The sequence below is a fragment of the Ictidomys tridecemlineatus genome, chromosome 6 (assembly GCF_052094955.1).
Source record: "Ictidomys tridecemlineatus isolate mIctTri1 chromosome 6, mIctTri1.hap1, whole genome shotgun sequence".
Lineage (NCBI taxonomy): Eukaryota > Metazoa > Chordata > Mammalia > Rodentia > Sciuridae > Ictidomys > Ictidomys tridecemlineatus.
This window is the reverse complement of record NC_135482.1, coordinates 160,630,771-160,656,603: the sequence shown is the minus strand read 5'-3', so window position 1 is coordinate 160,656,603 and position 25,833 is coordinate 160,630,771. Positions and strand designations below refer to the sequence as shown.

The following is a 25,833-nucleotide window of genomic DNA, read 5'->3' as shown; positions in this document are numbered from 1 at the left end:
TTTTTTTTTTTAATTAAGGAAGGCATTTCTGGTTATTACATCATAGGAACGGGCTGAAGACTCATGGAATTTCCAACCCTGGTGCTGGGTGAAGGATGAACAAGGCAGCCCTGCCAGAGCTGGGAGATGAGGGTACCCAGGATCGGTCCTGCCAGAGCATCTACCCCACTGCATTCCCTGAAATGCACTCAAAGGTTGGAACAGGGACAGACTGCTGTAGAATTGGAATAGATGAAAAATGACACAGAAGAGAAGGGCCTCGAAGGTCTAGGAAGGTGTGGTCTTCCCCTCCAGAAGACCCTTGTATAATGGACTTAGACAGAAATAGTTGCACGTGTGCACTGACTTTACATAAACCAAAGTTGCAGTGTTATGGGATCCTAGAGGTTTTGTTGGGTATGTGACAGCAGGTGCCTAGGATACCCACGGACTTCTTCGGTGGTGTGTGTGTGTGTGTGTGTGTGTGTGTGTGTGTTTAAAGGCACAGAGTAGGGTCATAAAATAGTATCCTGCATAAAAGTAACACTTCTGTGCTGGGGATGTGGCTCAAGCGGTAGCGCGCTCGCCTGGCATGCGTGCGGCCCGGGCTGGATCCTCAGTGCCACATACAAACAGGGATGTTGTGTCCGCCAAAAACTAAAAAATAAATATTAAAATTCTCTCTCTCTCTTAAAAAAATAAAAATAACACTTCTGACTCTGCTTGAAAAACTAATGCTCTGTGTGACTTCTCCACTGTTGGACTCCATTAGGTTCACTCACATCTCTCATCCACTCCTCTTTGGTGCCACAGCAAACAGGGTTAGGAAAAGTAGGCAAGCAATGAAGACTAAATGCTAACTGTAAAGACTTCTTGGGTACCCCCATATGCCTAGCACCAAATCTACAGATTTGCATTGGTCATTTCTTCATGAAAATCCTGCAAGGTAGGCATTAGTATCTCCATTTTACAGGTGAGAAATGGAGGACAGTTCAAGGTAACTTTGCCTTTGTCACACAGCTGGGAAGTCCTGGATCTTAGAGCCAGGGTTCTTCCCACGACATCATGCTGTTTCCCATAAATTCTCAATCAACTCAGGATGTTCAGTCTTCAGTCATGATATAGGAGGAGGTCCCTCAGCCCTCAAGTTCTTTGATGACAAGTCCCATCAACTACATCAAAGGGGACCAGGGAACCCTCAACTTAGGGAAAGGTGTCAGTTAGCTCTGCCACTCAGCTCCTGTGGCTTCTGTCCTTAGTGAAAGCTGGGGAGGATGCCCGGAAGGTGCAGTCTGACTTGCTGTCACGGCTGATTCCTCTCCCTGAAGGTTCTTACGCTCTCACAGAGCTGCACAAACTTCCAGGACAGCCACTAGGCTAAAATGATGTCAATCATTCCAGTCTTGTTTCCTTTGGTTCAATATGTTTCTTAAATGTAAAGTTCTGGTACCAAATTATTTGAGCCTTAAAACGATCTGTGTCTTATCTTATGTATGAAAGCTTCAAGTTCCATTCCTGTCACTGAGGGTCAGTTTCTTCCAAGGTAAAATGGAGACCATGTCAACCTCTTGCAGACAAGAGAATCTGTCACACCTTCCTTGATTCTCTCCTTCAGAGCAGGCTACCCTCTAGCCCTTCCTCTTCCTAGAACACCTAGTTCCCCGTACCCAACTACCCCTTTTCTGTCTTCCCTCCTCTCCCTGCTTCACTTGGCCATTCCTACACTTCTTCGAGGTCTTAGTGTAAGTGTCACTGTCCCAGGGAGCATGCATGGTCCCTCAGGCCCCATCAGGGTCAGGTGTCCTTTTCTGCATGTCTTCTACAGAATCTGGAACCTTTATCACCTGAATTCCTCTTTATTTTCTGGGGATCCACAGATCAGGAGTCCACAAACTGCGACCTGAAGGCTAATCTAACGGTCGAGTTCTGCTTTGGTCAATAAACTCTTACTGGCATACAGCTACACCTATTCTTTTTTCGTATCATCTATGGCTGCATGTATGCTATCAAGGCCACCTAAGCGGTCCCAGCAGAGACCATAGACCCTGGAAATCATGTGTTATCTGTTTCTTTCCAAAAAAAAAAAAAAAAAAAAAAGCTTGCTGACCCCCTGGTATAGACTGTAAGCTTTCTGAGAACAGGGCCATGGGTCATGGTCTTTTTTTTTTTTTTTTTTTAACCCCAGGGTCTCCCATGAGGCCTTGCACGAAGAGTGATCATTCAATATTTGAGGAACGATTAAATGAACACAAGAATGAACAAAGCTACTGTGAAAGCCAAGAAACTAGATGGACCCTGAGGATCTTAGAGAAGAACAAAGCACACATTCTGTATATCAAGTTGTTTATTGAAAATGACTTTTGAAAGCTGAAGCCTAATTTTAAAAACCAAATTTACTGAAATAAAATCATATTAAAATATTTTTTCAGGGGCTGGGGATGTAGCTTAGTGGTGGAGTGTGTCCTTAGCATGTGTGAAGTTCTGAGTTCAATCCCAGATCCAAAACAAACAAACAAAAAAATCCCCAAAATATTTATATATAATCCATAATCCTTAAAATATACAAAATCCATAATCATTTTACCACTCTCAGGCTCTAGAAATTTTAATATGTCATCCATATTTTTCCTCTTAGGTGTAATATTCTTTACCCTTATGACTTACTGGGGGATTGATGTGAATTTTAGAAATAATCCAAGCTACCACACACTGAATTTAATTAGTCTTGGGAGATCCATTGCCTCTACATATCTATTCTCTCTAATAAAATCCTACTCAAATGTCTTAGGAGATCAGCAGGGTTCCTTCATTTCCTGAGTGGGAAAATAAGTGCATATGAATCAGGAGTCCATAAATAAAAGGAACTGGGCTGGAGTTGTGGCTCAGTGGTAGAGCACTTGCCTAGCACGTGTGAGGCACTGAGTTTGATTCTCAGCACCATACATAAATGAATAAATAAAATAATGATCCATCAACAATTAAAAAACATTTTTGAAATAAAATAAAATAAAATAAAAGGAACTATTAGAAATTGTTAGTTGTCACAGATTTTGGAAATCCTGACACTGAATAGGAGGAACTGAGACAGAGAACACAAATGGCCATTTCAAAAGGAAAGTGTGAGTGAATAGCTGCCTCTCTTTATCATGTATTAGAAGGGAGTACTGAAAACAGTGTTTCTTGTGAGAAGATGGAGATGTAGAGAAGAAGTCACACAGCTGAGTCTCCGACCACCTCTCAGGTACTAGGGAGGTCAGCCAGGTATCCCCACTACATCCCCAGGTATCCCAAATAGAAATCAATGGCTTGGTAATGGGAAAGGAAGTTCACTCAAAATCTGCTTAAAGGGCTGAATTAATTGTCAGCTAGCATACTACTTAACGGGAAAGCATCATCCAACAAATCCCAACAAGTGTAATGTGTTCAGGTACAGATAAATTAATGACATGAAAAATGGAGGTATGTCCAAAGAATCCTTTGGATGTCAGGACTGAAATACAAACATACCTAGAGAACTATGTCAAATCAACACTGAAAACAAAATCTACTTGCATAGAAGAGTTCTACTTACTTTTTATTGATAGTAATTTTGTTTTCAGGTAACAACCCTGTAAGTTTTCTCTTTTCCCCTTTTCCTCCCATAAAGAAGGGGGGAAACACCCAACAGTGGCCACCGTTAAAGGGAAGCAAGCCTTATCGCACAGCAAAGCCAGAGGAAAACACTGAGACCTACTCTGGGTGCATGTGAAAAACTTATCAGTTGGCCAATAAAAACTTGGAATAATCATCCAAAATGTGTTTATTAAGCAATTTATGGCTCAGGGTGCTCATCAGACATTGTACAAAGGGATTTTTATTGTTACAGATCGAAGAGTACAAGATAGCACCAAAGGCAAGTCAGTACATCTGAGAGTTATAGAGACACAACTGAGGTTAGATAACTTTCACATACCCTGTATTTTACCAATCCACACAAAGTCAGGAGGGGAAATCTCAGGCAACTCAAGATATTGTCATGTAAAGAATGTTTCCTGTTAAAATAAACTGATCTGATTTAGCAGCAAGGAATCTTTATAAATATATTCTTTTAACTCTGTGGGTTTTTTCATAATCTCAACTTCCCTGGATTCATGAAAATGTTCAGAAAAATAAGATCATCTTCTTAGTAGTCATGTCTGGGGACGGTCTGCATTGGAGAAATTTATCTATCACCTTTTCAATCCAAGAAATAGCATTTGGCAAACAGGATGTAAAATGAAACAGAGAGAAACCAGCTTGGCCTTGGAGCAGGGCCTTTTTATTTTCTAAAAAGACATCCGAGAATCCAGGAACATCTTGGCCTAGATAAGAGTCAACTTGTTGAGTCAACTTGTTTTTTTGTTTTTTGTTTTTTTTTTGTCTTTTAATTATGAACTTGTCATACTGCTTCAAAAGCAGAGATGGCTGATATGTGGTCCTTTAAGTTAATTTACAAATAAAACAGTGTGCTTGCTAACCACAGAAAATTAAAGGTTAAATGGAAATTTCAAGCCCTTAGAGAAACTACATTCTTCTAAAGTAAGAGCAATCTTATTATTGTCTCCTGCCATAGTAACCCAAGCCCCAGGACCAAGAATGTTCCATGACTCATGGTTTTATTTGAAAATGAATACAGTCAAATCCATCACATTCTGGACCTGAAATTATTACGTGATGTGGCAGAAAAGCAAAATGATCCATGACTTTGTGCAAAAATAGAAATCCCTCTGCAAAATGCTTTTCTTGGAACTTGAGAACAGACCTAACAAGGAATAAGTAAAATCGGTGTGTAAACGAATCCTCCAGGTGGCGCCATCACAGGAAGAGACTTCCTTAGAGCACCGCTGCCTGGGCAGAGGGTTTGCTCAGGGTGCAAGTTAGCACCAGGCCTCCTCAGGGCCCCTCACGGCCCCCTTTGCAGGAAACAGGAAGGAATCCAACTGGATGGCCCTCAAAGCAGTCATCCTCCAGATGGTAGTTTTCAGCTTGGTCAACAGTGGTATTATTAAAGATTTTTATAGAGCAAATTAGGCCAAAATGTTGGTTTTCTGTCTCTTCTGCAAGGTGACCCCTCTACAGTTCAATTGCCCAATCCTGAATTAGGACTGGAGTTAAATGGCAATACTTCCGTATAGCAAACCCCATCTGTTCCTGTCCTGGAGCCCTCTCCCTGCTACCCAGCACAGCAGAAGCTCATCGCCGCTGTCATCATGTGGACGGGGGAACATGAGGTATGGACACGCTTTGCTGTCCCTGTTGGGTTTCAGTAAGTGAGAGACATTACTGAGTGGGAACTGCATTCTACAGAGTTTGTGCTTCTGGAAAAAAATCTGATTTGCAAATGTTCAGAGATTACTGAAGAGAGGGCAAGGATGGAAGTTTGCAAGACAAAGGCTCAAATGGAGGAAGGAGCCTGGAATGGATCAGGGGCCAGAGCAGAGCATTTGGAGGCACATGCAGACGTTAGGCGGATAGAGCATTCCAGCAGTAAGTGATATAGACCAGCACTATAAAGAGAACATGGACAAGACAGAAGCCTATAAGGTCCCTGGAGCGGAGGGCAGAGGTTGGTTGTGGGGGTTTCTCCCCGAGTGCCAGCAGAGTGTCAACAGTCTTTCGAATGTGACGAAAATCCAACTGCAGGATGTCATACGGAGAGCAGAGGTCAGCCTATTCCGAGGGCAGCCAGTAGAACAGAAAGAGACAGTGCATACAATTAAAAATACACAGAAGAACAGCTGGAAAGAAGCACACATTTTTGGTTACTAGCAAATGGCAGGAGTATATCCTTATTTCAAGCAGGTCAAACCTTTTCTACCATCTAAGATTTTTTAATCCATTATAAAAGGAAAGTAGAATACCCAACATGCCTTATGAAAACAGGACAAAGAACTCCTTCACCTACAATCTCATTTATACACCATTCTGGTTTCAAACAGTTTTAAGATTCAAGTGGGATACATGTGCTCACCAATGGCCTAAACATAAGAGCTTGGGACATTAAGGACTTAGCCTTACTAAAAAGTAAATAATTTGAACTTTAAAGTTCTCTTTCACCCCCAAGACTCTCCTAATGCATCTTTTATGCTAGTCTATGTGGTCTGTTTCTATCTGAGAGTTAACACACCCCTTTAATTTTGTTTTAGGACTACTCATAAAGTCTGGAGAAATAGTTCAAAGTGTGTCCTACATGTGTCGAAAGGTACATTAAATTGCACATTTTTGCAAATAACACATTAAATAAAAATCTAAAGGAAGCTTCTGGGATGCGCAGTTAGAAATGACAGTACAATCCCAGGTAGGGTCATTACCTAAATTCCTTCATCACTACTCAGGTGTGGTGGGAGGAGAGGCCTCCATACTTCACCTACTCAACAGTCAACCAACTGTGTCAGGAAGCAGATATCCACTGCATCAACTCAGTGCAAAAATGAGACACTCAGTCTTCTGAGTTGACTCCTGATGGCCTAATGCTGTCAGGAAGCAGAATTTTCTGATATGCCTAATTCCTACACATGAATTTTAAGCTACAGAACTTAATTGATAACAGTGAGAGAGACAATTTGTGGTTTTGTTGCAAATTAAACAAGGATTGAAAATATATGTGCTATATCTCCTAAAGGCAATTTTACTTTCATGTTAGGCAAAGCACTGAAAAAATATATAGTATATTTATATATTTTTTTACATACTTCACAATAACATTGCCCTTTTATTTTAGCTTCCTTGCTAAGAGGATTCAAATCACAGAGCAGCTTTAAACTGAGTCTAAGTTAAAGGTTTTTGTCTTGCTTGCATCCTCTGAAGTTAGCTTGTCCTCACATAAACAGAAATAATGTCAGGTGAGTTGAATAAAAATGTTCAGTTTTATTTAATTTACGAAGACAAATATACTCTTAAAGGATTTTTAAGATTAGAAATTCATATTCTAGCTATTCAGATCATGCATATTTCCTCAGAGGATCTGGAGGAACCAGGCTTCTACCGTTAAAAGAGTTTTCTCAAGAACTAGAACAGCTACAATACGCTAGACTACACTGGTGCTGGGCAGATTCTGGTCGAGGATTAACAGATGGGGAAACGTCTAAAGAGAAATTATCTACTGCAGTGAGAATTTTGCATTGCAATGCTGTGCTTGACCAGGGAGATCCCAGCAAAGCAGACATGTAATATTTTTCCCCCCAAAAGTTGGTGTTTCTGTGTTAACAGCAAAGCCTTCTATCCCCAGCAATTACTTCAGTCTATTTCCCAGAACTCTATGGGGCACGCACGGCTGATCTGCATCTCAACAGCCACCATCAAAGAACTCGTGTCCGACCCCTGTGCAGTTCCCAGGTGCCCATTCAGAAGTGCAGTCCATACAAAGGAAGGAAGCACAGAACACTCCTCTTATCTAGGAAGCAGTGTCATGATGTCACAGAGGCTGGGCTTCATTCAAGTGGGTGAGGCCTAGAGCCAAAGCCTCTGGGTGGTTTAAATTAAATCAAGACATCCAAAGAAAAACGAAAGGGTCTAAGCCCATATGATAGGGAAAATCTGAACCGGCACAAGCACCATGTGGAGTATGGCTGCTGTGGCCACCTGAGAACCATCAGGTTCCACCCACGTCTCAGAGCCAACAGCAGCCAGCTCTAGCCCCTGCCAGGAGCCCAGGAAGCCAACCAGGGCTGACATTTCCAAGGGAACTTAGAATGTTCTGATGGTTGTGCTTGCCAAAATTTAGCCCCAATGCGCAGGTCTTAGGGATGATATTTCTGAAAAGTGAAATAGGAAAAAAACTAAAACCCAAGGAAATTTAAAGAGGTAAAACCTCACCATATGTTTACAGACTATCTGTAATGTTTGAAGGTGTTTGAAAAACACAGTCAATTCTCTCAAGCACCCCTAGAGGCAAGTGTGGGGATGTACATTTCAATTCCAGTAAGCAACAATCACAATCAGCAGAGGTTAAATGATCTGGTTACAGTGAACACAAGGACATGACTAAGATCGGCTCAGATTCCCCACATTCTATGGACAGAAACAGAAATGTAGACAGATCTGTCAAAGGGTTTAATTTTCATAGATGTTCTGGGTGTCACATAATCTAAATTCTAAAAACACTTTGGAATATATTTAATTTAAATATATTTCTAAAACTCACTATGCTTATAAAAGTATTTTTAATCTAAAATATCATGGCACAGGAATGTTGACGGTCATTCCAAAAAAGTCCAAATTCACAGACATGTGTAAGGTGGCCAGGAGGAAGAGAAGTATAGAGGATTTCCAGTAACTGCCAATTTTATGAACTTAGAGGTAACACTGATTTTTAATTAGCAACTAGTTTATCTCAAAACATAATTAAAAACTTTTCAAAGATGCTATTTCTAAAATGATTTATTCTCAACCATGCACATATGAAAGACCATCAAACCATTAGCCAGAGGTGACCAGCAGGCATATCTCCCAGGGAAAAGATGCTCACATAAATAGTAGCACAGACTACCTAAAAATGAAGCATTGATTTTACAAGCTAGAGCTGGGATCTTTTAAAAAAAATGAATTTACACATTAGTGTAATGATAAATCTGTCAGTCTATATCTCTGGTTATTCAACCTCAGAATTAACCAATATAAATGCAACACTGAAATAAATATTATAAGAAGAATCCCACTCTCCCTCCCCCAAAACTGTGTGGGTTATGATTTAAAATGAAACAAAAGTCATTGATTTAGGGGAAGGGAAGGAGAGGTACAAGGCTCAAGAATGGAAACGAAACATATTTCTCCTTGAGATGAAAGCAAATAAACAACAAAAAAAAATAATGGCTTCAATTTATATACCGTCTTTGAATCACAAAAAAATGTGACCAGTTACATAATGTAAGTGACCTAACCCTCACAATAGGTGTGTCACAGAAAAGCTACCACTATTACTTTCAGATCTAAAATCTCACTATAAAGCACAACAAAAGAAGAAAAACTCAGCCATAATTCCACTTACATTAAAACCATCATTGTTAGCCTCTGAACTATGTTAAGCTTTTAGTTTTAAAACTCCATTTGGCTGGTGCAGAAGCTGAGGGACACCAATGACCTGTGCTTGTGGACATGGAATGAAAACATCCTCCTATAGACCTAAAAGGACCCTGGGCTGCCCACACAGGCAGGAAGGGGCCAGTGACTATCAAGGTATCTGCCACCCACCTCAGATGAGTCCCTGTGTGCTTTCACTCTTGAGATACAATGGAGATGAAGGGCCAGGCAGTTAGAACCAAGTGCATCTCTACTTAAAGTCCCCTCATCTAAAGTGTTCAACTAAGGACCTTACTCCTTACAGAGTTCTGAGGTCAAGGCTACTTATTTAAAATTGAGTAGACAAATTTCCCTGGTGAACCAAACATCTATTCTTTAATACTTTTAAGGCTTCATAAATTAAAGAGATTTTTTTTTTCACCCAGAGAGAACACAAATGAGAGCTCTAAAACAACCCTAAGTGTGGATCCATTTGGAAACCATGAATCTGACACAGAGGTCAGAAGCCAGCAACAACCAAACTGACTCAGAAATGGAAAAAGAAACTCAGCAGATTCATAAATGGCCCCATGAGCCCAAGGCCTAACTAGACTCAGATTCACAGGTGATACAAAACTTTCTCCTGAAGGATTCAGAAGCCAAGTTGATGCTAGCTAGCGCAGAGGTCAAGGACAGCTGCATGATCTGACCATCTGGCCTCAGTACCACCAAGGATACAGATGCTGCTAACACTCCCTACAAGTCTGCATGAAGCCAATGGAAGAAGCCATGTTTACTGAAAGTCAGTCTAGAACCACTCTTTTCCACCCTACTGTAAAAACTGGGTTTAAAATTCTCCCCAAGAACAGTCTTGAACACCGCCCTCTACTATTTATCCAGTGAATTTAGGTACTATCAGATCATCCTGCGTAGACACATTTCCTGAATGCTCAACAAACCATAGGCTGCTACATCACACATGGCTATTTCATGAACCCTGGGGTGAAGAGCTGGGATTGTGCTCATGGGGACTTCTAAAAAAAAACCAAAAAACCAAAACAATGAACTATAATGATAGCAATAAATGACTTCATATGTAATTGTTACCTAAATCTGTTCAGCTACTGTTTTCCACTCATGTGCACCTGATAGACCATATGAGCTATTTATCCTAACTTCAGTTTGTAGTTTTAAATGGTGGTTCTATTAAAAATAGACTTAGAATACAGCTGTGAAATCTTAGTCATTATGACTTACATTGTCAACTAGTTAGCTTATAAAATGCAGAACTCAAGGTCTCTGGGGTGTATGTGTATGTATAAGCTATGGATAAAGAAAGTAAACTTTGCAGAGTAGAGAGAATTAACTGTGTTAATAACTGAAAATTAATGAATATATATATAATTTTTTTTATCTAAGAATTAAGTTTGATTGAAGGCAAAAAAGTAATAATGCAGGTCCTCTGTGATTTTTCTGTACCAATCTTTCAAAATGTCCAATTATAGATGGAATGTTTCTGCAAGTGTTCTTATGATAACACTATCTTTTTAGTGTAAATCATCAGTTGTAGGGAGCCACATGTACATTCAAACATTGAGACTCTTAAGAAGTAAAAGGAACATGTGTGTCTGAGAAGGAGGAGGCCATTTGACCCCACAATTTATTGCAATAGCCCTAAATGGAAACATGTCCTTTTGCATTCTGTGAGATGAAAACATGCTGTTTTGAGTATAGAACAAGACTTTCCAATTGTCTTCCATTTGGGAATTTCTGGTTTTCCACTAGAATAATTCTTTCTTGTTTTAACATTCTTACTAAAGAATTTTAATTGGCCACTGGCTTTTTCTAATAGCAATGACCTTAAAGGAACTCTAAGGCACCAGTAAAATGCTGTTGCATCATCCATCAGGATGGAAATAAACATGTATACACACACACACACACACACCACACACAAACACACATATACACACATACAGTAGACTTGAAAAACACCTGAAACCTTAAGAATAATTTTTTTTTAATTCCAAGTGATATACTTCTTACTAAGCATAGTTAATTGGAACATTAGCAAAAAAGGTCATTCCATCTCTATCTAACCTTCTTGGGAATTATGAGTTACCTATTAGTGTTAGGAGCACTATGCTAGGGGCATAAACCAGAAACTGTAATAAATCTTGCTCTGCATTTTTATGGTAATTTTATTTCCTTTTTCCTATTTTAAAAGGAAATTGTAATACCATCTTACTCAAGAGAAATGGGTAAGGGCATTTCATCACTGTAAGCCAAAAACAAAAACCTGCACTGATGAGTTTTAAATCATCCCAGGGGGCTAAGGCCATAACTCCTCAGTGCTTTCTAGTCCAGACACGAATAATCTGTCATCTGGAACTTGGCATGGGAGTTTTGATTAACACACAGGAAATCTTACCAGGCCAAGAAAAAATTATTAGTAAATGTATACAAGAATTTTCACAAACAGTCAAAGTCAAGGATGTATATGCAATATTAAAGTGCACATGTACAACACAGACACAGACTCACACTACTGGAAGTGGAAAGCAGAACTGATCACAAAGACATCTGGTCTATTAGATAAAAGTTACATTCTTTTACAAAATGAATTTATAAGTTTCTTAATTGATACAGCTCCCAGTTAAGGATTATGCTTTCATAATGCTCTCCTTTTCCTAAAGAAAGATTAGAAGGCTCTTGCCAACCCCACACCATCTCTTAATCTACTAAATTAAAACAAGAAGAGGATATTTTAAAAAAGACACAACAAGGGGAAGAAAAGAGGGGAGAAGGGTAGGATCACTTTGGTCAAATCCAGTAACTCCTACTGCTGAGGAGAACTACTGAATTTTAATTCTTTCACATGTTCAAAAACCGTATCTCATGACAAGATTTTTAAGTTGCTCTATGCTGGGGTCTTAGGAAAAACAGAAGAACTCATAGGAAATAAAATTGCTATCCATTTCCATTTATTACAGTGATGGCTACAGAGAATTACCAACTGGTCCTACAGCAGACCAAAGGAGGAAAAGTAAATGCAAACACTTCATAAAACATAAAGCAACACACAAGCATTGTTATTATTATCCTTAATAATAACAATGATTACCATATTTTCAATGTTCAGTATTTGATTCACATACTCAAAATGCAACTACAGGGAATGAAAATCAACAGTTACTAGGGCTACTATAGGTCTCTTCTTTAGAGCTCTGAATAAGGAAACCATCAGCTTCAAAGTTCTATTGAACTTGCTCATTTATAGCCTCAGCAACTTCTGTTCTTAGACTAGAGAATCTACTGATTCTCATTTATCTAGCTGATTAATTTTTTTCCAGCTTGGAATTTCACATTTATTTCAAAATTTTAAAGAAATTACTATCCCTTTTCCCTCAGCATTGAACATACTCTATAAAGCCATATTAATATCACTGCTCATGTCCCCAAAGAAATAGAGCAATTTAAATTAAAATTTTATATAACAAACCCCAAGATTATTCCTTGAGAAAGGTTGAGACTAAAAAAGAATGTGCAAAGCTTTACCTACACTAAATGGTTCTAGCACATACATGAAATAAAATTTTTACTAAGACATGGTTATTTGAACAAAGTTTGATGTTACCTCTGGTACTCCCAGTTTTCGGCATGCTTCCAAAAAGTTTTCCACATTTCTTCTGCATTTGGCCATGCTAAGTTTGGGCTATAAGTACAAATACACAGAAATACCATATTATTAAAATAAAAACATTACTGAGAAACATCTTCTAAAGATAAAATTTGTTAATAGTTTGGGCTGTATTCTTGGAGACATTGTGTATGTGTATGCATACAGATGTATACTCATATAAGTATGGATATGGATATATAAGATGTATATATACCAAGATGCATGCAAAGTTTTCTGCATACATATACATACATGTGTATGTGCATGCACACACCACACACACACTCCTACACACAGTTTTTATGGGAACATATTGCTGTGTAACCTGCTTTATTTCACCTAAATATATACCTTACACATCACCTTTCTGCATCAACAAACATATTTCTATAGAAAAGGTTTAATTCATTAGGCTAAGTAATTGCCTCAGCAAAGTGACAGATTTAATCAGAAAGATGCAATGAGGTAAACAGCACCAAAAATAGTGGGTGTTTAGGATTTAACCCAAAGCATCTCACCACTGAGTTGACTTCTGTTACAGATGACCTTGAAAGTGTGGGATGGAAAATATGTTCACTTGATTCATATGTTCTAATTTTTGCATGGAAAATTTTAAACTCTTTCCTGCTAACTTTTAATATTCCACTGTTAGTTTCCTTAAGAGAGAAGCAAGAAGCATAACTGATCCCAACAGTCTTGTGTAGAAGCCATGATTTACAAAGACTACCCTTATCCTGTTAATAGAATGAAGTACATCTTACAAGGACTCAAGCCAATCATCATTGAAGTCTAAACCTGTGCAGCATTTATTAAATAAAAGAAAATGAAAGGGCATCCCTCATTCTCCTCTACCTACAAAGAAGAAAGCAAGCATGTTGCCCCCATAGAATAACTTCTGGAAGGTTAAACAAATCCTTCATATTGGCTAGAAAGGGAGTCGTGCCCCTAGCTGGGCTGCATAAGATGTGACAAGCAGCTGCCCGGGTGGTTTTGCCCTCGCCCCAGAACATCTTGGGACATGCTAATGGTGTAACACAGCCATACTTACTGTTTCCTAAGTGTTAGATGCTACACTTGGTATAAAGAACAACTGTGGGACCAAAAGATGCAAACCATGTGGTCACTTAGCTCAAGGGTAGCTGGAAACATTAACAAGCTAAAGGAAACTGTAATATAAAATAGGACAGTTCTTAGTGGGGAAGGAGTTACTATAAGGGAAAAAATACAAACGACAAGGAGACCCAATCGCAAGGAGTCAAGAATGGTTTGCATCTCGTAAACACTGAAGCAGCAGAGAACTGGGAGCTGGGGTTGCTATAGGCCAAGCAGATGAGGTAGGCAGCAGCCTTCCAGGCAGAGAACTGCCTGCCCATAGACTGGAGCAGAGAGCAAAGGCACAGACAGTAAGCAGACTCCAGGCCAGAGGTGGCCGGTGGCCGGGCCTATCAGAAACAGCTTCAAGAAGCTCACTTTAGCAGTTTAATATTTTGCACAGTTAAAAAAAAAAAAAAAAAAAAAAAAAGAAGCTCACTGCAGTTTGGGTGAATGGACATGCAGAAACCAACTGTATCTCTCAAAAGAAAAAAATGTAATGTAACAGCACAGGCTAAAATCTATTACATGCCTTAAAACAGATATTTAGAAAGAGTTTTAATGACAGTGGGAGAATATTTAGGTTTGAATAATAAATTTTATAAATTCCTAAAGAGTATATATCAGAGAGAAGATCATAATCAAGAATAAATGTACAGAACATGTGAGTAGTGAAGAAGAAGGTTAATCATGACTATCTTTGAGCAGTAGGAAAAGGATGATTTATTTTTCTTTTTTTCAATATTTATTTATTTACTTATTTTGCTAGGCTGGGGGTTGAACCTAGGGCTTTGTACATGCTAGGGAAATGTTCTCCTTCTGAGCTACATCCCTAGTGCACTCTTTTGTTTTTCTTTATTTTCTCTAATCAGGCATTATTTTTCTCAATTAAAAAATTTAATATCATAAAAAGAAAAAACTGAAAAGATTTCTAAAGTACGGTATTGTTTGTCTGGAAAAATGAATAAAATAAACAAAGTGTATAGATTCGTGACTCAGAGTGTCCTCTGGCACCTTATCAAAGGATAGCTGTATGTTCCTGTTGGAGGCTGAGGACTCAGTGTCTTTTGTGTAATTGGGGAAACATAATAAAATGAGAACATGGTGCATGGCTCAGGCAACTTATGGCTGTTTAAACCCCATCTGCAAAAGATACCAGAATGTCTCTTACTGGATCAAAGGGTGGAATTTACTATACTCCACTGAGGCTATTAGAGTCAGATTTGAAAGAAAAGCCAAATTGGTCTCCCCACAAGTCACACTTTTGAAAGAAAAAATGAATTCAATAGTATAGAAAAGAAATTGACAGTTCAAATGGGATCATTGGCTCACTTTTCCTACTGCCAAGAGAAAACAAAGTAGGATTAATAATGCCATCATGAGACTTTCCTGGGCACAGGGATGGGGACAGGGCTTCTCATAAGCTTTCTCCCAATACACTGAATGCATTGGACCTTGAGATTAGGAGCTAAGGATTCTTAGCATCTGCTCTCTATATAATCATGAGTGATAGTAATGATTCACCTTTGTGTGCGTACCCTCTGTCGTATCTCATCTCACCAGAACAATGCCATGACAGAGAAGAGCAAACCGAGTTCAAGACAGAATATACAACTTGCCAAAGTCCTACCTATGACTGTCAGACACAGACCTAGAATTTTCACCCAAACTTTACATTCTTAGCTCTAAACTCTGTTGCGCTCCCCTAATGCAGCGCTGTGAAGAGAAATTCTTCTCTCTTCTCTGTCTGTCTAAGCTCTATGTGGGTTTCAAAGACAAGCTTATCCCTGGTTCCTTCCCTGGCGCCTCAGCAACTATAGAACAGACTGCAGTTCTCTCTGGCTCACATGAGGACAAGGATCCCACGTCTCCCCCATAGGGGAGATGAGAAATTGGGGGGCACTGATGCCAGCAAGTCTCTGGCACAGAGAGATGCAAAAAGGGTGGAATACACGATTAGCTAACTGACCTCTGGCTTGACAGGTCATTAATAATTTCCCACAGAATGCACATCTTTTCAGGACAACCCTAACATCCCAATGATGAAAAAGGGGAAGAGATTTCATCTAGAGGGAAGCCACTAACTGCAAGAGCTTTCTAAAAAGACCCTCACCGTTGGAATAAGGCTGTGTGAGAAATGAATCTTTACATTCTTCTAGTCTTGAAGTTAGCACCACGAGCAGTAATTTCTTTAAACTTGATGTCTGAAATAAAGTTTGTTTTTCCTTGCCATTTACATGTTTAGTTTTCAATGTCATCCCTTCCTAGTGAAATGCCACTTCACTTGGACCCATTCCTTTGTTCTGGGCTTCTTGTTGTCTGGGGCCCAACAGAAAGGATCTGAGTGGGGTCCCAGGGATCCCTCTGGCATCCTTAACCAGAAATACCGTCTAAAGAGTCTGCTTATGTCAGTCAGTGGTACTTACAACCGCCGGTGAGGGGACATGGATGCTTGCGACAGACCGTGGGCGAATGTGATTGACCAGGTGGCAGAGGACAACGCCATCCATGAGGGCCGCGCCCAGGTCTTCGTGCAGTGTGACCTTGAGCCGCATCTCGATGCTCTGTGGGGGAATCAGAAGGGAGCCGGTTACTATGGACAGTGAGGCCACCGAGGGTAAAATACAGGGACAAGTATTCATGAACCAAGTCCCCAGTCTCTTAATGCAGACAAGGATTAAGAACACCTGGAAGATGCTGACATTACTTAAATATTTTCAAACAATATAAACAATCTCTTGGCATAAAAACAGAATTTAGTTGTGTCCAAAATTTCTAATTGAAATGACAGGAACAATGAGATCACTTCTTGAGTGCAATGTTCCTCGGCCTCAGCTATGAAAACACAAAAACAGAATGAAGCGATAAATCAGAACCAAACCCGGGAGTGGTTCAGATCATCTGCAGAGGGTGGAAGAGGGATTCAGGATCGACTTGCTCTTAGATGATGTTTCAGTTGAGACATCAATTATTGTCGTTTTTCAAAAAAAAACAAAAACACTTGTTCTTTATATCTTTTACTTCTTCGCCGAGATTTTCTAGTTCTTTGCTGAAGACTCCATTTTTTCCTTTCCTGCAATTATATTCATCATTGCTAAAGAAGTACTTTTATCATAGGTACTTTAAAATATTTGCCAGGTGAACTGGGGTTGTGGCTCAAGGGTACAGCACTTGCCTAGCATGTGTGAGGCACTGGGTTCAATCCTCAGCACCACAGATAAATAAAATGAAGGTATTATGTCCACCTACAACAAAAAACAAACTTTTTTTTGGGGGGGGGGCGTACTGGGATTAAATTCAGGGGCACTCAACTACTGAGCCATATCCCCAGTCCTATTTTGAATTTTATTTAGAGACAGGGTCTCATTGAGTTGCTTAGCACCTCGCTTTTGCTGAGTCTGGCTTTGAACTCATGACCCTCCTGCCTCAGCCTACTGAGCTGCTGGGATTACAGGTGTGCACCACCGTACCCAGCTCAAAAAATATTTTTAAAAAATATGTATTTGCCAATTTCAACATCTCTGCCAGATCAGTGCTGTCATCTGTGTTCACTTTGGTATCTTCCTGTTCCTTGGTGGGGTGAGTGATTTTCAATTGAAATCTGGACATTTTTATACTATGTTATGTGAATCTGAATCCTATTCAAACCTCGGGTTGTTTTTTGAAAGCTGCCCTCGCAGAAGGGGGAACCTTCTAGTCTAGTTACTGCCAGGTGAATGTGGAAATCTAGGTTTTCTATTTGGTCTCAGTTGGCCAGGGGGTGGGGAAGGGTGGAAATCCAGACTCCCGGGTGGTCTCTGCTGGTACTGTGGGAACAATGAGGTTCCTTACTAGCAGCAGGGATCGGGTTGCTCACTGCCTTCTCTCTCAGCAGCCCAGAAAGGCAGGAGTCAACCCTCTTGACTAAGCGGTGAGGCTGGGACCATGGTTTCTTCCCTCTGGGGTTTAGCTGTCGAGCAAATTTAGGGTCTAAAGGTTTTCTGTGCTGCTAGATTGCCCATTTCCTGATTGGCTATTGTTGGGGTTTTTCCTTTTTCTTCCAAAATCTGCGCCTTTTAGAGTTTTTAACTCCTTCAGCTCTTTGCCTCTGAGATATTTGAGGCAAAAAGAAAACCCACGGGAGCTCACTTGTTTCTCAAGTCCCAAGGACCTCAGCCAGTCTCCCATCTTCTCTTAATCTTTCAGAGCACACTCAAATGTGCTTAGTGGAGCAGGAGGAAAAGGTGTGTCTACTCCATCCTCCTGGGAGCAGAACTAGAGAAATTCATTTTAAGACCTTGAATACAAGTTTCTGCTTTGCAACAGAAAGCTCCTTTTAACTGGATAACTATTTATGAATAGTTGGCTTAATTTTGGTGATTTGCAATAAATAAAATCTTGAAAAACAGTGTGTATAACAGAGTTGTATAAATCTCTTTCCAAACTCCCCTGTGTGTAGACACCTAATATTTTCAGGCCCTCTTTCAGTCTCTAATTTCATATCACTAAATTAAAACAATCAATATGACCCAAGTTTAAGATAAAATGATAAGAAACTGCTCTTTGAGAGGCCCATGGTAGGATCCTGATCTTATTTTTGCTTTTACTCGGAAGTTGACCTTCCAAATTTATAGCACATCCAAATACAATGGGCAAGTGACATCCAAACACTCTTATGCTTGTTAAATCAAACACAGTGACGCATAAAGTAGTGCCAAGAGAGTTTTTTCTTTTTTAATTCTTCCCCCTTGACTGCTTGCTAACCCATATGTGGAATACCATCTGCAATAACAAATGTGTTGACTTATCTTGGCTTGAGTTTTATTTATAGGATTCATTGCTCCTTTGTAGAATTCACTGCTGTCTGAAATTACATATTTATTTGTTTCCTTCTTATTTAGTATCTCTTCCCCAAGATGACAGGATTCATTAGAGCAGGGGCCTTATTTAGCTCTTTCTATACACATGACCTAGATATATGGCCTGGTATAGGCTGGTGGTCAGTAAACATTTTCTTGTGAAAGGAGATTTAACATAAAACCTGCATCTTCCAAGAAGCTTCTTAACCTCTCCTAGGTCATACTTCTCTTCAAATGTAATAAACTTATGCCGCAATTCATAAAGTGCTGCCTTTAATAACTAATACCAACTTCTTCTCCCTTGGGACTGATTCATGTACTGCTATTTCACCTTCCATCTACAATCCTCCTAGGTACACATAAAGTCCCCGAGGATACACAAATATCTATGGAGTTCCCACCAGGAACCGGAAAATTACAACCAGACAGCTCTGGTCCCCGCCATCACCAAGCTTAAAATCCCAAAGGCGCCCCGTGCAAGACTTTGTCTTTTAGAGGAATTCAAATGGTTTGCCTAGTACATGACTGATTTAAAGACTCTGACCAGTTTTGGGTACAAAATGAAGACCACTATAAACAGCTTTAAATTCATAGAGTATAATTGTTAAGCAAACAAACAATGGAGTGTTATTTTAAAATATACCATAATTAAAACAATGCTACATTTATACATATGTATTAAGTATTTCTACTTACAGGAAACCCCTCTAGGGGAGATCACAACTACTTATTGAAAATATAAAAAAAAAAAAATTGAAACTCAGGATTGTTAAGTGATTTGCCCAATATCAAACTGAAGTCAGTAACTGATCTGGCTAGATTTAAAATTAGGATTTTTTTTTCGATATAAAATGCAGCTTGGGTTCTGAAAATTATTATTTAGTTATACAATATTTCTTGGGTACCTCACGGAGTTGCTCCACCAGCTCTTTCTCTTCTCTCAGCTGTTCCATTTTCCTCCGAATTGTAAACTGTGGGTCTATAGATTCCAAATTTCTCTGAGGTCTTAGAAACACTATAACAGAAAGGGAAAAGATTGTTAGGTACTGTCTTGCTCAGGTTGCGATAGAACATATATGTAAAATAATTTCTTTACTCATCCCAAATAACTAATTTTCCATGCACAGAAGTAAATTCCAAGTTTACAGGGGAAAGCCTGATTCAAATAATCAAAAGGAGATTATATGTTAAATTACTCAGAGTTGAGTGAACTAAGAAGCTATGGCATTTGGTGATGTAAACTGGATCCAGGGAAGGGTTTGGGCTGTAGAGACCATTCTAGGCCACTTCTCAGACAGATGTTGTCTCTCTCATTTTTCCACTATCTTCATTCTAACTTTTAATTTACACTCAAAATGCTTTCATTAAATTCAAATAACTTATCTCAAATAAGAAGACTCTAGAATTGCTTTACATGCTAAAAATAAATGTAGGCTAATGTTTTTCTTGACATAATATTTTTAAAAGCTTGGGTTAAGAAAGAAGTGATGACACACAGAATTACGTATTTGAGTGTGGAGTGGAAAACTTCTGCCTTCTATCATGTCGCAGACCAGTATCCAAAAAGCCAGCTCCTTGGAGATGAGCACAGACTACTTTTGGAAAGGCCAGTGGGATTAGAGGCAGCTTAAGAGATCACCATTGGCCTAGATCCTTAAAATTACAACCTCCAAGAATAATAACCAATAAGGATGTTTCCTCTGGAAAGAATTAAGTAGATATATAGTCTCTTGGGCTGGGGTGCAGCTCAGTGACCGAGGGCTTGCCTAGCATACAAAAAGCCCAGGGCTCCATCGCCAGCTATGTAAAACAGTAACAAAAACACAAGCCCTAAATGAACTTTTAAAAAAATGACATCTTTTATAGATCAATCAAGAAGGTAAAAAATATTCTGTATTCGGAAGAATAATTATAACAATGTTTTAATTAATTTTGAATAATACAAAGCCTACAAGAAGACTTATATTTAAACTTTTCCTTCCTAAAGATGTTAATTCTAGGCTGTCAACTTTCCTTGTACACAAGAGGGAGCAAACTGTTGAGAGTTTGGCTCTTCCTGTCCCGTAGATTCTCAGACTAGGACAGTAGAAAAGAATCCTCTAGGAAATTTTGGGCACAGAATTTCCATGTTAGAAATCAACAGAAGAAATCAATATGTAGAAGGCTGCACTGGCACACTGCAATTGCTCAGTGGATCCAATCACTAGAATTTAAATAATGCCAAATAAGAAGAGTATGCAACTTTTATCCTATACTGATAAACATTTTCTACAGGCCACTTTAATTTTGCTTCTTTCTTTATTTTATTTTTTTTCTTTTTGGAGATGGGTGGGGTCTTGCTGTGTTGTCCTCAAACTCCTGGGCTCCAGAGATCTTCCTCCTAAACATCTGAGACTGCAGATATGTGCCACCATGCCCTGCTCCTATGGCTATTTTAAATATTATTTCAATGTATTAGGTTTTTAAAAAATTACAGATATAATACATTGAATGAAAGGTCCTGAGTTCAACTCCAATAATTAAATATCCTGAGCTCACCCAACCTCATCATTTTCATCTTAATTTTGGAGTTTTTTTTTTTTCTAAATCAGTTCTACAATATCTGAATCTGTATTCTGATGCTCTAGGGAATGTTAGAAAGTTGATACATCTTCAATCCTTGACTCACAGTTAGGAAAAGAGGATGATCTCACAAGCATGAGGCCTTCCCCCTTTTGGAACCACAAGGAGGAGTCAGCCTGTGGCCTGGACCTCTGCTGGAAGCCACCCAAGGAAGTCACAGGCAAAGACAGTTAAAGGCATGTCACAGAAGGGCTGTCACCAAGTCCCACAAAAGCCAAAGCCCACAGGAAGTGAGACTAATTGCTAAAAAAATAAAGCTAAGACCAGAAAAAGAAGGACAGAGTAAGCAGGCAGACAGGAAGGAAAAAATTCACAGAGCAAGGGGGAACAAGGGAAAGGCTGAGAAATTCAGAAGCATGAAGAAAAGTGGAGAATGCATTAAGCTTGCCTATCTACCAAATCAAGTGACAGGAAAAAAAAAAAAAAAAACCTATCCACTCAAGTATAGCCACTGAAAGAGAAAGATATTAAAATGTAAAATCTAGATATAATCCACATGTCCATCTGGTTGAGACCAAATTTAAGGAAAAAGTCTAGGAATGCAGGCTGAGGCTATAGCTCCACGTTAGAGTGCAGGTCTAAGGTGTGAATGAGGGGGGCTTTGAGTCCAATCCCTAGTGAGGCAGAAAGGAAAAAAAAAAGGGAAGCCCTGTGGGTAGAGTTGGGCAATACTCACATACGCCAGCAGGGGGCTCCATAACACCATTTAAACAATGTCATGTTTTCTTTGGAGGTTTCATTTTCCTTTGCCTTTTCTCTGGGGTAATCTTATCTAATACAGCATGCTTAATATTTTCAATATGTTTTTACTGGCAGATTTCATTATGAATATGAAACTATCAGGAAGTCAAATGAACCGTGAGCTTTGGTTTAGCAGCACACAATTCAAACATCTCTGCCTTAGTGGAGCCCTGTGTGAGATCAGGACAATGCACATATCTGGGTTTTAACTTCCTGGCCTTACTTTTCATTTTAAATTCTTGTGCATCTTAAAAGCACGACAAGCACACTTGGGTGTTTGCTCTATGAAGGTTCAGCAATTGAAATGAAAAAGAAAAACATTTCAACTGTAGTTTTTAAAACAAACACTTTGAATAAGCATAAACTTATTGGAAATCATGACTACACTACTACTGTTGGTTTTCTAAGTGTATTGAATACCATGGAATATGTGGGATTTTAAAGCAAACTCTTTAGGCTCATAATAAATCTGCCAGTTTCTTTTGTCAGTTGACAGAATAATTTTACTGGAAGCATTAAGATGGTTCTAATTGTGTGTGTGTGTGTGTGTGTGTGTGTGTGTGTGTGTGTGTGTGTGTATTAGTTGTAGTTGGACACAACACCTTTTATTTATTTATTTATTTATCTATCTGTTTGTTTATTTATTTATTTTTATGTAGTGCTGAGGACTGAACCCTGCACATGCTAGGTGAGCGCTCTACTGCTGAGCCACAACCCCAGCCCCTCTAATTATATTCTTTATGGCACTTCTCCCCCCGCCACACACCCTTCTTTCAAGTACTTAAATAAGTAATACAGCCAGTGACCAGTCTGGGTCAAAGACTTCAGGACATTGATCTGTGTAATAATTATTCTGTTTTTGGTTAATTCTATATCATTAAATTTAACTTGAGATTACAAGACAATGTTAAAAAGTATTCCCACGTTGGGCTCATATGATGGCACACACCTGTAATCAGTGGCTTAGGAGGCTAAAGCAGGAGGATCACAAGTTTAAGCCAGCCTCAGCAACTTAGCAAGGCCTCAACAACTTAGTGAAACTCTGTCTCAAAATAAAAAATAAAAAGGACTGAGGATGTGGCTCAGTGGTTAAGTGCCCCTGGGTTCAATCCCTGGTACTCACCCTGCAAAAAGCCCCATATTTGCACCTGCTTTTTACACTAAATCAAATAGCCACCCTGACTATTTAAACATAAATAAGAAAAAAAAATAAGCAATCAATGGGGGGAAAATGAGTTCTTCTTAACTGTTTAATTATTATATGTCAAACTGATAATATTTAAAACATGAAAAAGAAGATCAGTTCATATATGTAATTTATTTAGCAGAAGAGATAAATTTCTAAGCATGGACCTGGAGGAAATGATGAGTGTCCTTATGAAGAGTATCAAATCCATTCACTAGTTTTTCTCTACCTTTCCTTCACTCTGCACTATCTTCATCCCTGGGTTGAGATTAAATTGCTGTCTCTTATGAACATATAAAATTCTTTCTCTGGATCTCTTTCATGGCATTCAACACTTTCTGCATAATGGAATAAATGTATTTCTCTCCATTTTTACAACATAAGAGCATATGTTTGTTTCCAATTTGTACCCTTCAACCAGACCCCCAAGATAGTGAGTTGAGCAGCAATGTTTGTTAAACAAATAAATGAAACAAGTGTTTCAAAATCCCCCTCATTCCAAGATCAGCCTATTTGAAGACCATCTTTGCCAGAAATTATCTTGTTCTGATAATCAGTCACCTGAATTTTCCTCTTTTGAAAAATATCCTAACCTCAAGTTTCCAGGTCTAAATCCTAATGCACTCTAAAAGTTCTGTGAGAGCTTTCTGGAGCTATCCATCATGAGCATCATGCCTAGCATATAGTAGGCACTCAATGATATTTAAGGATGTACATAAGAAACCATTTCTTTAATTGTTGTGAGAATATCTTTCAGTTAAGCAAAGAAAAAAGGCTCACTGCTCTAAAGCTTGTACGTTCATCATTTAATTATTGCATGAAATGTACTTTTTGTACAAAAATTATTAGTCCATGTTTTTAACCCTTTTTACCTAAACCTAACAAGAGGAGACTTCTTCTTCACAGAAGTTAAGAACCTGGACTAGAGGAATGTCTAAGGTATACAAGTTCAAGGGTAGCAATATATCAACTTTGACAAAATGTCATGAGCTTTAGATTTAGGCTACTATGGGTTAGAAATCCGACCAGCTCACTCATTCATTTCCTTCTTGTACTCAAAGTGAATTAGACACATTCTTTGCCCTTGAAATGCTCAAATGTCCTCTTCATGGTTTTGGCCATTTCAAACTTATTTGTATCAAACATCACAGAAAAACCAGTTTAAAAAAATCAGAGGTTTTTTGTTTTGTTTTGTTTTTAAAGAGAGATTAGATTCACCACTACACCAAGTAAATTAGCATCTTTGAGTCTGGGGCCAAAGCAATTCTTCTATGAAGGCAAAGTTGAGAACTGTGGGAAAACTTTGCATCCTCTTTCCTCATTTCTGGAATGGAGAGAATAATATCTTAGTGCAAGATGATCATAAAAAAATATGGAGAATGTCTGTTAACTGGCCCACAAGGGAATTGTCTGCTCATTCATTCCCAGGTGATCACTTAAAAGATCAATTTTATATGAGTATAAATCAGTACCCATCAATTTGTTTTACATGAAAAAGCAAGAGTATTTCAAAAGAAGTTTAAAACTTTACAAAGTGAAGGAGGGGAAAAAAAAGATGGAGTCCTAAGAGGGCATAAGAGCAAGAAGTATGTTTTCAGGTTAAGGACAAATTGAGATACAGTTGCCCATCTAGAGCCAGAGGTGGGGAGACCTACTTTCTTCATTATCCCTTAGGAGGCAGAATTTTGGGGGTGATGGGACTTCAAACTCCAGTCATCTTCATTTTAAAAAATTCTCTACGAAGAATATATGAAGAGAAAATGGTGAATTTAAAATGAAATCCATTTGGAGTGAAATATTGGCAAGAATTTAAATAAAGGAGGAATTTTTATATAAAGCAAGGCAGTGAACAGGTATAGAAACTCCAAGTTTGCCAAAATTAATAATTAAAGGTTATATTATGTTAGGATGAGTTGGCAATAAGATGCCACTTATTGACAATGGCTAAGATGGCTTACTACAGGGAGACTATGAGGACACAAATGACGTGGTAATCAGCTCTGAAATGCCAAGAGAAGGCTGCTGAATAGAATATTCTACTTTAGAGGAAGCATCAAGAACAATGTAAAAACTATTCCTCCTGCAGCAGTAGCTCATCTACTGGTGTCACAGTGCAGCTTCTTTAATTTGAAACACATTCGAATCACAAGGCCAAGAGGAGCGAAAAGAGAACGAAGATGTACATGAAAGATCAGATCTGGAAACCTGCAGAAGTAATTCTGCACAAAGAATCTTTCACATCTCTTGCCTGGGTTGACCAATTACGAATAAAGATGGCAACCCCCAAACATCTGACATAATTGACGGAGTCAGATGAACGCTGAACACGATCGTTTCATTATTATTGTGGTACAGTATGACAGGAACACACAAATCCCTGGAATTTGCACTCAGAGTAAAAATACCAAATAATGAATGCAAGGTTATTTTGATGGTTGTGAGACAAGATTTTCACAATGACTATTTGCTATGGAAATCTCAAAACTTTTAATAAAAAGAAGACAGTTTGGCTTGGTACCTCAATAAACATCTGCAGAATGAATGGAGACTTGCCTAGAGGAGGCTTTCAAGAATCAGGGGCTCTGAGCTGGGAGCCGTAGCTCACACCTGCGATCCCAGCAGCTTAAAAGGCTGAGGCAGGAGGCAAGTTCAAAGTCAGCCTCAGTAAAAAAAGCGAG

The 25,833-nt window shown here is 38.9% G+C and overlaps 1 protein-coding gene across 6 annotated transcripts in view; it reads right to left on the bottom strand.

Moving 5' to 3' along the window:
• Positions 1-25,833, bottom strand: part of Lrch1 (leucine rich repeats and calponin homology domain containing 1) — a 185,873-nt gene that overhangs the window by 5,764 nt on the left and 154,276 nt on the right. For 3 of the 6 annotated variants that reach the window (XM_021729741.3, XM_021729740.3, XM_021729743.3), the window contains 4 exons: positions 19,512-19,621; positions 16,195-16,332; positions 12,632-12,709; positions 2,306-5,667 (listed from right to left, as the gene is read on the bottom strand). In XM_021729741.3, coding sequence (XP_021585416.1) covers positions 5,461-5,667; positions 12,632-12,709; positions 16,195-16,332; positions 19,512-19,621 — 533 coding nt within the window. In that variant the 3' untranslated portion in view covers positions 2,306-5,460. Of the gene's footprint in view, positions 1-2,305; positions 5,668-12,631; positions 12,710-15,819; positions 15,973-16,194; positions 16,333-19,511; positions 19,622-25,833 lie in introns of those variants that run through there. The other 3 variants (XM_021729742.3, XM_005330188.5, XM_078015990.1) reach the window with 2 other exon arrangements.